Source organism: Chinchilla lanigera, unplaced genomic scaffold (genome assembly GCF_000276665.1).
Source record: "Chinchilla lanigera isolate Chin_1 unplaced genomic scaffold, ChiLan1.0 scaffold00058, whole genome shotgun sequence".
Taxonomy (NCBI): Eukaryota; Metazoa; Chordata; class Mammalia; order Rodentia; family Chinchillidae; genus Chinchilla; species Chinchilla lanigera.
The window spans coordinates 3,190,573-3,202,872 of NW_004955459.1; the positions used below are offsets into that span (position 1 = coordinate 3,190,573).

General features: G+C 36.6%; 1 protein-coding gene across 3 annotated transcripts in view; it reads left to right on the forward strand.

Annotated features, from left to right (window-relative positions):
* The window catches only part of Map3k2 (mitogen-activated protein kinase kinase kinase 2), a 61,013-nt gene extending 54,614 nt beyond the window's left edge, over positions 1 to 6,399 (forward strand). For all 3 annotated transcript variants that reach the window (XM_013521065.1, XM_013521064.1, XM_005397615.2), the window contains 2 exons: positions 4,105 to 4,282; positions 5,245 to 6,399. In XM_013521065.1, the coding sequence (XP_013376519.1) occupies positions 4,105 to 4,282; positions 5,245 to 5,470 (404 nt within the window). In that variant the 3' untranslated portion in view covers positions 5,471 to 6,399. The remainder of the gene's footprint in view (positions 1 to 4,104; positions 4,283 to 5,244) is intronic.
* Positions 6,400 to 12,300: the final 5,901 nt, after the last annotated feature.

Sequence of the window (12,300 nt, forward strand, 5' to 3'; positions counted from 1 at the left end):
GGCAGGCAGGAGGCAGCAAAGCAGCAAGCAGCAGCCTCCCTTCTTTCTGTCCCTTTGTATTCCATCCAGGCCACAAGCCTATTGTTGGTACCAGGACTGTAGATTCCCTCTTTATAAATCCATTCCGCTACACCTAGAATTATGCTAATCCAATTAGGGGACTAATGCAGATTATCACACACCCTTAATCCCAGTATCACATAACCTTGTATCCCAGCCACCTCCCCAGAGCCCCACCTAGGAGCACATAAGGCTTTGGGGTGGGGGGCATGACATCCAGACACAAGCCAGAACAGCAACTTTCTGCATGAACCCTCTTCTATCTTGCCAGAAGGAGTGTTGAGCCACCTTGGCCAATTGAGGAGCATGGAAGCAAGCTGATTTTTAAGTATTATAGAGAAAATATATTGATGAGGGAGAAAAGATATAAAAGGAGATATGCAATGTGATCTGATGCTTGCAAAATATAAATATGACACAGAAGGAAAATTTTCTTATGATTAGCAATGGTTGTAACCAAATGGCAAGATAGTGACAGTTGTTTTCTACTATATATTTTTACTTTTTCAGTATTTCCTAGTACTTATAAACAACTTTTAAATGGTAAGGGAAAAGATCAATAGCTGCTGACATGACTGGCATAGAGATAGTCTGCAATGCAGCATTTTCTAATTTTGTTCCCCCAAGCTCTTATCAAACCTTCAGATTCAGCTGTCAAATTATAACATGTTTATATAAGGCATTGAGCATATTAAAATGACCCCTTAAGATACAGCCAGCAAGGTAAAGGGGGAAAAAAAAGAGATTGGAACTTTTAAGTTAGGAAAGATTTGCATATCAGTGAGGCTCATTGTAGGACTAACATGAGTTTTTTTTTCTTTTTTATTTGTGTGTAAAAAATTGAATACCAATTATGTTTTGATAATATTAAAAAATTGAAAAAATTATTACTCATCTTTTTAGGTGTGATAACAGTCCTTGTCTTTTAAAGATACGTACTGAAATTTTAATTGATTATGATGTCATGGTTTTCTTCCAACACTGTGAGATGGAAGGGAGAGTGCGTGGCAGTATATAGTTGGACAGGGTTGTCTAGTTAGATGTTGAAGCTGGGTACATGTATGATTCCTTCTACTTCTGTTTATGTTTGTAAAGTCCTCTTAGTAACTTTTAACTTGGACAAAATGAGTTACACACACACACACACACACACACACCCACACCCACCCACCCACCACCCCCGGGCTACCCACTTTCCTTGGACAAAACAAGTTAAAAATATACACACACACACGAAAACACACACACACACACACACACATGCGAAAAACAGGCTACCCACTTTCCAGCCACTCCTGTGGATGAGCATTGATGATTTCTTCCCACAGATAGCTGTCCCTATTTGTGATCTTCCCAGGATACTTCCTTCCTTGCTTGTAGTCAGTAAAACTCAGCTTGTTAAGCTAGCTACACCTGTGGTCCTAGCTACTCAGGAGACTGGGGCAGGAGGATCACTTGAGCCAAGGAGATTGAGCCAGCATGGACAGCACAGTAAGACGTTGTCTCAAAAATGGAAACTGGCTTGTCATCATTCCACTGATGTAATAAAGATAGTGGCTTTTTGGACAGAGTCCTTCTTTTAAGTATTGAATGATAGGAAATGTTAAAAAAAAAGTGCTATTTTAGAGGGTTGCTGGTAATGTAGCACATTTAGACCTAAGGTGTACACAAAATGGATACTACACTGTGCCTGGAGAGAGACTTTGGATAACCATCATTAGCTTGATTGAGGGATTTTGGAAGACTAGAAGTTTGTAGGGGAGTTGGAGAGTCTGTATTTTCTCTAGTCTATAATATAGATTTCCCCTACTATTCATCCTCCTTCATAGAGAGCATTTAAAATTTTTAAAAATAGGATAAGAAGACTAAAAAATTTGAAGTAGGTTTAAGGTTGTACAAAACCAAAAAATAGGTATTAAAATAAATTGTGAAAATTTATAGCTGGACGTGGTGGTGCACACCTGGCAATCCCAGCACTGGGGAGGCTGAGGCAGGAGAATTGACACAAATTAGAGGCTAGCCTGAGATACGTAGTGAGTTTAAGGGCATAGAAAGCGCCCTACCTCAAAAGTAAAACAATAGACAAAAAATTAGATAATAAAAATAAACATGTTTTTTAAAAAACAGGTAAGTTTATAGAAAAAGCTAAAGATGAGAAGAGAAATAATTTGTTAAAGGCAGAAACTAGACATACAATCCTAGAAAAAAAACATTGAGTCAAGCTGGATGTTGTGACACATACCTATAATCCTAGCACTTTTGAAGCCCCAAATAGGATTGTATGTTTGAGCCTGGGCAATTTAGCGAGACCCTGTTTTAAAATATAAAAAAGGGATGGGGACGTAGCTTAGTACAGAGGCCTTCACTTCAATCCACAGTACTGCCGACAAACAAATAATAATTTAAAATATAACAGGGAAAGGAGAGAATAAAAAGCAAATGAGCCTAGAATATAAAATCTTGTTTTTAATACCACTTTCTAATAAAAGGAACCTGGGTTCCTTGGAGAAATGACTCATTCTGGGACTTGAGCAGGAGATACCAAGATGAGCCTGGCACTCTTCTGCTAGAAAGTACAAAACAACCCAGCCAACACGAGAACACAGTGATGGGTGTATAGCAAAAGGGAATGTCTGTGGAAGGAGTCCCCAGGGGCCATCCTGGTACAAGCAGAACAGGAAAGTAAAGTAGTACTGGAGTATAACCCAAAGTGTAAAATATATACCCATACACTCATGGTGTTATAAATGAATGATTTAATAATGAGTTGGAGAACGGGGACAATTCTCCCCTGCAGAATAATTCCAAATAATTTATGTAGGTCCTCAGCACAGAGCATAATCCTCTACTTAATTGTAAGCTGTGTATGGTGAATTTTTTCCAAAGAGTACAGTATGGAAAGGGGGATGCAGGGAATTTACAGTGAAAACCCAACGAACACTGCTCCAGCTGGTCATCAGAACTCATGCTGACACCAGTAGTGATGGTGATGGTATATGCCCGTAATGGCATGTAATGACAGTAGTACTTTACCTCTGGTCTTCTTCCCCCAAACCTTATAACCCCAGCCCAACCATAAAAAAATATGAGATAAATCCTAAATGAGAGGCATTCTACAAAAATCGGGTCAGTGCTTCCCAGAAATGCCAGAGCCATCAAAACAGAATGAAAGTCTGAGAAACTGTCATACCTAGAAGTCCAAAAGAGACATGATGACTAAGCGTAGTGTAGTGCACAATCCTGAGACAGATACAAGATGTGAGGAAAAAATTGAAGTTGCTACAAAATACAGACTTTAATTAATAGTCTATCACTGTTTTGTTAATTATGACAAATGTACTGTACTAACATAAGATACAGTATTTATAATAGGAGAGATAGTTAGGGATATGGGAACTCTGTCTTACCTTTGCAACAACTCTAACTCTATAGCTGTCTAAAAAAGTTTACAAAATGAAATTTTAAAACTTATGACAAGCTTAAAGCTTACTTAAAAGGCATTTAAAATATAGATAGAAATTGAGAAATAAACTTAGTATATACCAAAACACAATGTTAAAAACTTTAAAATGCAGGGTAACTAATACAGGGTAAGTATTGAGGGGGAAAAGTACTCGATGTTTTTGATTATGAAAGTTCCTTAGGCAGTCCCTGAAGAAAACATGACTTCTCAGAGAAATCATCTGTAGCCAGGTGCATTGTGCTTTATGATAAACAGGGCCCATGAGCCACTGGTGCTTCCTTAGTGTTTCATCAGGCTTCACACTTCACCCTTTTCCCATTCTATTCTTATTTACCTCCACTCCCACTTTCCTTTTCAACAGAAGAGCCTTCCTAGGTCCTTCATCAGCATAACTGATTAAAAATTCAGAGTTATGCAACATTTTCCTAATGAGCATCTACTGTATCACTAGCATATGCCAGATCCTGCTTGGAGAGATGAAAGGCAGCCTGGTTTGGCAGAAAATTCTCTGTCATTGTTCTTTTTTACTGTATCCAGAATACCAGTAAAAAAGTGAAATGAAGCACTTTTCTTACTTGTAGGTGCAAATATCCTGCGAGACTCAACAGGTAACGTTAAACTAGGAGATTTTGGGGCCAGCAAACGGCTTCAGACCATCTGCCTCTCGGGAACGGGAATGAAGTCTGTCACAGGGACACCATACTGGATGAGCCCTGAAGTCATCAGCGGAGAAGGCTATGGCAGAAAAGCAGATATCTGGTAGGTTTTAATGTGAGATATATCTGGGAACCGACCTGCCACCTTTACATCTTTCTATTCAAGATTGAAATTATTGGTTTAAATTTTCTTTTGAACTTTTGGAATAGGATATATGAACTACAAGGTCCATTACCATTTTAATTTTACCTTACTTTGGCTTACACTTGACTTTTAAAGTCTCTGAACCTATCTTCACTTATTTATGAAGGATTTTTTCTTATTTCCCTGAAACAGTTTTAAGAAATTAATCTTTGTTGGAAGTGTTCTTAGAATTCAGTTAATTTTTAATTAATAATTTTAAATTAGAATATAAAATGGTCATTTCCTATTTCCTGCCTAGAAAAAACTGTAAGAGACATTCATTTTAAGTATCTGAGGGCGAGCACTTGGGAGGCTGAGAAAGGATCACTGTAAGTTGTAGGGCAGCCTGGACTACATAAGTGAGTTCAAGGGCAGCCTGCACTACATAGTGAGACCCTGTTTTAAAGAAAACAAATAAAACAAGTACTTGAGGGCAAACAATTTATTTTTGAAGGCAGTTTCTAATACTTGATTTTTTGTAAAATGAAGACAAAAATTATTTTTGAGGACAAGTTAGAAAATTACACAGAACAAAAATAATAAAATGAATAATATTTTTGTATAACCTATAGGTTAAGTGATAATATTAAATTGTGATATATTTCCACTAATTTTTATATCTAAATTGCAATTTTATGTCATGATCATGTCCACCCTTTCCCTTCAGTACTGCAGATAGAACCCCAGGCTTTGCATATACAAGGTAAGTGCTCTACCACTGAGCTACAGGCCCTACCCTAATTACAGCATTTTAAGGAAACGTGAAACTTTAAACCAAGTCATATTTAAATGTTTTGGACTTTACTGTCATTTTCTGGCTAAGCAGTTTTCTTCCCTAATGTTACTGCTTTTGTAATGGATTTCTGTTTGTTTCTTTTTAGGAGTGTAGCATGTACTGTAGTAGAAATGCTAACTGAAAAACCTCCGTGGGCTGAATTTGAAGCAATGGCTGCCATCTTTAAGATCGCCACTCAGCCAACAAACCCAAAGCTGCCACCTCATGTCTCGGATTATACTCGAGACTTTCTCAAACGGATTTTTGTAGAGGCCAAACTGAGACCTTCAGCTGATGAACTCTTAAGGCACATGTTTGTGCATTATCACTAGGAGCTGGTGACCTCTCCTGTGCCTCCACCCAGCTCCCATCTGTTCATTCACCTCTCTCTCACTGCACTTTTCTTTTTTATGAAAAAGAGAGATGGGGGAGGAAAAAGACAAGAGGGAAGATATTTCTCTTGATTGTTGGTTAAATTTGTTTAATAATAATAGTAACCTAAATTTTTTATATTTAATCTTTTTTTTCCCCTCACAAGAACTTGAAACTTCTTTTTTTAAAACTTTTTATAATGTACTGATGTGGTTAAGAGAGATAAAGCACTTTAGTACACAGTCACTCTTTCTAGTACAAACAAATCATTTGGAATACCTAAAGATTGTAGAGTCTTTCCCAGCATCACAGATTGGTGGTGATGGGGAGATGTGGAAGAGGAGGAGAAAAAGTAATGTACAGTTTATAGTTTTTAGTGATAGTATTTAAAATAGTTCCTCATTTGTGGAGTTGAGCCCTAAACTTAAATTTAGGGTAGGTACTCAACCTAAAGAATATTGGTTCCTTTTTATCTGTATTCTTTAGATCTTAACCTCTGTCTACCAAGCTTTTTGCTCAGTAGGAATCTGGGTAGAAGATACGAATCTCTAAGAGGTATGTTTATTTGTTAATCTTAACCATATAGTAAGCAGATACAAGATAATAGATCCATGTTACTGGAATCTATTGACTTGAGGGGTGGCTTTCTGCTTAAAAAAAGATAAAATTTATTTTAAAGCAGATATGGGAACTCCATGAGTAATTTCAGCTAAAAGACACAATTGGTCTCATTAAATGTGTGAACAGAAAAGACCACATTTGCCAGTAAACAGAAATAATGAAAAAAAGAACAAAGTATTGATTAGTATATTTTAAACTGTTCTTTTTGTGAGGGGGAATGTCCTAAAATTAAGGAAATTGAGAAATAATAAAAATCATGTATACTCTTTTCCTATTTCTAGCTCCTGATTTTCCATACGTAACAGCCTTTAGGAATTTAGAGTTCAGCCTGCTGGAATATTAAAGCTAGTAGCATGAGATGAAGCTGTTTTTCTTGGGATCACAGAATACTAAAGCACTTCAAGAAATACATCATGTAAAACAGTGAGATAGGGATGATTTTACTTCACTTGGCATTTGGCAATGCCTGGAGACATTTTTGTGTGTCACAACTGGGATGGTACTCTTGGCCTCTTGTGGATAGAAGCCAGGGATGCTGCTAAGTAGCCTGCAGTGTATGACAGAACTCCTACTCCAAAGAATTGTCCTGCTTCAAATGGGAAAACTGCTGAAGTTGAGAAAACTTATGTAAAAGCTAGTCCCAACTATAAACTGAAAATGGCCTTTTTTTGTCTTTTTGAGACAGGGTCTTGCTATGCAGTTCAGGCTGGCCTTGAGCTCACTTTGTAGCACAGGCTGGTCTCAAACTTGCAATAATCCTCTTGCCTCAGCCTCCAGAGTGCTGGGATTACAGGTGTGTGCCACCACACTCAGCTCATTTACAAACCAATAAATGCAGAAAACCAAATTTTTAAAAGAAAGGTTGTATCACAAAATGAGGGTTTTATAAGAACAGATAAGGGGCCGGGGATATAGCTCAGCAGTACAGCACCTGCCTGGCAAGTGCAAGGTCCTGAGTTCGATTCCTGATACCTAAAAAAAAAAAAAAAAAAAAGAGCAAATACTATTACTTTTAAGTCAAGGGTAAAAGATGCCAACAAACAGTACATAGTAATCACTTCTTTGCTAGGTTTATATTGTACCCAAATCAGTAATTCTTCCATTTGAGAAGCAAAATGAATTTAACTACTGAGCCTTTTGAGCTCAGTATTGATACATATTCTTTCCTTAAAAGATAACTCATAATTGTGGGCAAAGAAATGCATATCAAAACAAAGTGTTCACTACCAACAGGAAGGTTCAAACTGTCAGGTATTTCTAGTATAAGATACCAACTGAGGGCAAACACAGCTGGGAAAGATCCCATCATCTCTAATGGAGTCATGCTTCTGAAGAAGACAAGGCTGTCAGTTGTTGGACCACTTGCAGTTTTTCAGAATCGAGTAAGTGCTAAGTACTTTAAAGGTCTAGAAAATAATCATCTTCTGGAGGGCCCTAAATGTGATGTCTTTCAAGGGATTCATAAGGGACTAAAGTATTCTTATTTTCTGTGCAAGGTATGTGCGCTTAGAGACACTTAAAGTACTTTGTTTTGAGTTAGGTAGATCTCGGTTTATCCTTTAAGGTCCAATCTGGCATTCCTTCGAAATCCCACTAGCTTAGTTTCAGAAGTCAAAGCACAAAATTACTTGTCAGTGCTTCTCCCATTTTCTGAGTATCAAAGGAAGCAGCTTGCAAAAAAGAACAAGAATTAGATGCCTCCTCCCTTCGTAAATCAACTGCGTAATCTTGTGCTGGAACCATAATCCCCAAGTGTGTGGATCTGTTATAATTCCTTTATCTTTTATGGGTGAGGACATCTTTCTACTTGAACAAAATCACAGTATCTGGACCAGTAGGCTTTTCTTTTGTTTCTTGTCTTGTGTGATGATGATTTCCCTTTGGCTCAGTTTTGGTCTGTCAGGGTAACCAGCAGTGAAGAAGACAAGTTAAATGCTCTTTAGAGAGCAGTCTCAGGAGACTTGTGGAACTCAAAGCAAAAGTGTTTGGTTTTTCAGTCTCCTTTTCTAAATGCTATAGTACCTGAAAAGAAACTGCTACCTTATCACTGCTGCAGAAGACCTTTGCTTTATAAGAAAGATATTATTAGCTATGGGAAAGTAATGTTTTCTATGTAAAGACTGAAGAATAAGACTAATAGTTTACAGAGTTATTATATAGAATATGATGTGAATTTATTTCAAACAAGTTGTGAAGGTACCAAAAAACACAATAAAAGTTAATATATTAAAAAACTATGAGAACAAAAAAGCTTGAAGTATGGGGTGGGAACATGGAAGACCAAAAGAACATTTTAAAAACAAATTGTGGAAAGGAAACACCTTTATCAGGGGAAATTAAATATTACACTTCCATTTTTCCTCTTATAATGGTATGGATCAACAAACACAGTTTGAACTTTCTAAGATGACTAAATATATTTTGCTTTTTAAATGCACAACTGATCTTTCTATACTGTAATGTTTCTTTGCTGAGGCTGGAAAATGGCCAGACTGCTGACTTGTGCCTTTAAAATGCATTCTGCTTTGACAGTGGCAGACTTTCTGGTGCTGGAGAAGATTCACTAGCAGTCTTTTATGTGCTTTTCAGGAAGTACCTTTCTACTTAAGCCTTGAGAGATTCAAAGTGACATGACATAGGCTTGGACCAAATATAAGATCTTTTACATTACAAAATATATTGAATAAAAGGATTGAAAAATGTGTGGAAATTTTGATGGGTTGGCAGTTATTTAAAATATGTTTAAAGGTAGACAGACTTAAAAAAATCTTGAAATGTTTCAGTATTTTTCCTTGTTTACGAAACCTTTTTTAACTTAAAAAAGCACTAAGACTATTGCCTTAGAAAGTTTTAAAAGGTACAGTCACCCTTACATGATGTGTATAAGAGATTGAATATTGAGGCATAAGTGAAAACTCTGATTCCAGAATGAGTTGAATTGGCTTCCATTTGAAAGTGTTTACCTGATTCCCAGTAGAAACTACATAAAAAGGGTGAAAATATTTCTTTAGAATGGCTTTCTGCTCTTACGGCTCTATACAAGTCAGGTTAGATCTGTGTGTTTCTGAGATGGAGGTTGTAAGATATGTGAAATCATGAAGAAAATGAAATGAAATCTGAATAATTTAACAGTATGAGTAAGCCAAATGAAGATTCCTTGGCCAACAACAGAGTTCTGTGCCATCAGTTTCATTTGGGGTCTAGGAATGACTAACTTGATGTAAAATCACCTGGTATCAATCACATCTCCACATCTCTCCATTTCTTTAAAGTAGGGTATCTTTTAATTTGCTTTCCAGTATTTGTGACCTAGCATGTCAAGTATGAAATTAACGTTCTTGAGGTCACATTTGAGAAGGAATATGGGCAAACAATTACTTCATGGCAGACCCTAAATACGAAAGTTCAGCAATGATTTTTTGAAAATGTTATAATTTTTTTTAATGAAGTAAGGGGAAAGCAATTTGGGTAATCATTGGCTCTTATAAACCAAAATGTCATTAACAACAGGAATTATAGTAAAAGTAGCCCCAAATTTAGGGGAACCCCCACAGTCAGACAGCCTCTTTCTCTCAGGATCGCCTCTTACAACAAAACACAGCCTCTATTCAAACAGTCCCAGGGATAGCAAACATTTATTCCGTAATACTACCCCACCTGCCCCAGCAGTCTTTTAAAGAAAATTTTTTTCTTTTGTTCTAAATTGTGAAAAAACTCAAAAATATTTAGTAGAAATCAAACTCTTGTCAGCAGTGTTATTTATGCTAATAATAGAACAGTTTCGTAAGACCATATTTTATCTTTAAGTTTGGAGTTGCTTTAAATATTTATTTGAATTTAAGATTGATTAAATGGTAACATAAAGCAGTTTAATTGTTGGTTTTTAGTAGTGCCTTTTTCTCTGTATGCCTTACTTTTATTTTATATTACTAATTCAAAGTTACCAATCAAAATGAAGTTTTTTTCCCCAAAGTCAGTAGGCTTCAAGAGTTTAGACTGTGTTGGCCCTTACGTGTTTAATGCCTGCTTCCTTCTCTTGCCCTTTTCTACCTCTTTTTTTTTAATGTTAGGAAAGAAACATCCGTGCTTGTCTGAGATACTAAATAAGCATAGGAAGAGTTATTCAAAATAGGTGTAATAAATTGTTTTCTGGGTTGATTACTTGACTTTCAATCACACTGGCATTCTCCAGGTTCTTTTGTATATCATGGTTCAGTTGTGATTTTCATACCAGACCTAGAGTAGTTGTTTTGCTTAAAGAGGTTGTTTAAACAGTCTTACAAATAATAATGCAGTGAATGAGGTACAGGGCAATGAGCAAGAAATATGGAGACAGTAAATTCTAATCCTTATTACTTAACATTTTGACACTCTAGCTTTTTTATGAAGAGAGAGGAGAGTGTGTGTGTGTGTGTGTGTGTGTGTGTGTGTGTGATGTCTGGAGTTGAGTGAGAGGAAAGGGAAGGAAGCAAAGAAGGAAAAGGGGGAGAGAGAGGAAGGGAGGAAGGAAAGAGAAAAGTGTGAATGTTCAATTAGATCAGTCTCTGTTCTGAGAAGATCAACACGAAAATGTATGACCTACTGACCATGAATGAAAATAATCATCTTCCAGTAGGAGTGCCAGTACATTTTTCCTAAGTAGCTAGTGTAAATGATTCTTAATAAAGGTATTTATTGTAAATTGCGAAGCTCTTGGTTGCTAAAAGTAGACTAAAATTCAATTTGTGTGTGTGTATTGTAATGAGCTTACATATAATTCTTAGATAGAAAGTAATTGATCTACATAGTTCTTCATGAACTCTTTGGAATAGAAGTCCTGCCAGACACTAAACAAGCTTCCTTAGCTTACCAAGTATTCTAAAGGAATTCTCTTATACCTCTTTTTGGTTGGCTAGGGAATGTGTGCTGTGAAAACTCCGTTCCTACTTCATAGTTCTCTTTAGCTTTGCTTGGACTTCTGCCATGGCCTGGATAGGATGCCATAACCGGTGTGGAAAGTATCAGGGCCACCCATCTCTCTTTGTTCTCACTTTTTGGAGGTGTAGATTTTAATAAGCTCTCAGGGGAGCCTAGGAATTCTTTACTCGGTCCAAGTGATAGTGGTCAGGGTTGACCATGGAGGTAAAGAGGAGTTATAGCTCTAGTAAAGAATAAATTGTATCTGTTGCCTATATACAGTGTCATATAATTCATGTTTTTCATAGATTGTGCATTTAATCAACAGTGATACAGTCATACAGTATTTTTGTTAATAACAAAGCCTGTCAGTGAATACTCTTACCCTCTCTGCTTGATGACTTGTGTCACAGTCTGTGTTATCAGAATCACTTTAAACCAAAGCTTTTATATTTCTTGCACACATAGCCAAAATGATTAGTCCTGTTACATCTACCCACTTGTAAGCTAATAGCATAAAAATGGTAAAGCAGGTACTAGTAGAACGTGATCCCAGTCTATCCTTCGAGGAGAGGGACAGGTGCTCAATGTTTGCATTTAGACATGCAGAATTCACTTCATCTATAAAGGAACTACATAGATACTACATACTTAATTAACTTGTACTTGTGCCAATCTTATTAATGTCACTTGACCATAGGTGCATGTAGATATGTGTTCATGTCTGATGCTCAGGTTGGTGTCATATTTTCTCCCTAGTGTCTTAACATGTATGAGCTTGTGTTTGACTTGAGGGGCATTTCAGCAAAACTTTGAAGAAAAGGAGGTTATGGACTGACAATCTGCTTTGTGCCATAGACACTTTGGAACACAAGAAAGCAACTGTCTTTTGCATATGTGAAGAATTTGTCCCTGAATTAGGATTTCTAAATCTCTTAACACCAGTTAAGAAGAGTAAAGTTTATGACTGTTCTGAAAAGCACTTTTGTGTTTACTTATTTATATTTTTAGAACTTTTTAAAAACCCATATGTAACCAGTGATGATTTTAGCATTAATATTACTTGGATGGGAGAGATGAGTAACTAAATTAGATCTTAAGCTCTTATCAGATACTTAGACTCCAGAATGGATTTGACATATTCTTATTTTTCCAAAGAATTTTTTCCACCTGGAAGTAAGAAGAGAGGACTAGTGGAAGCCTTTGAGTTGTGCAAAAGAAAGTGGGTCAGACCCTTACAATACACGATTTTGATTAATAATACAGTGTCTAG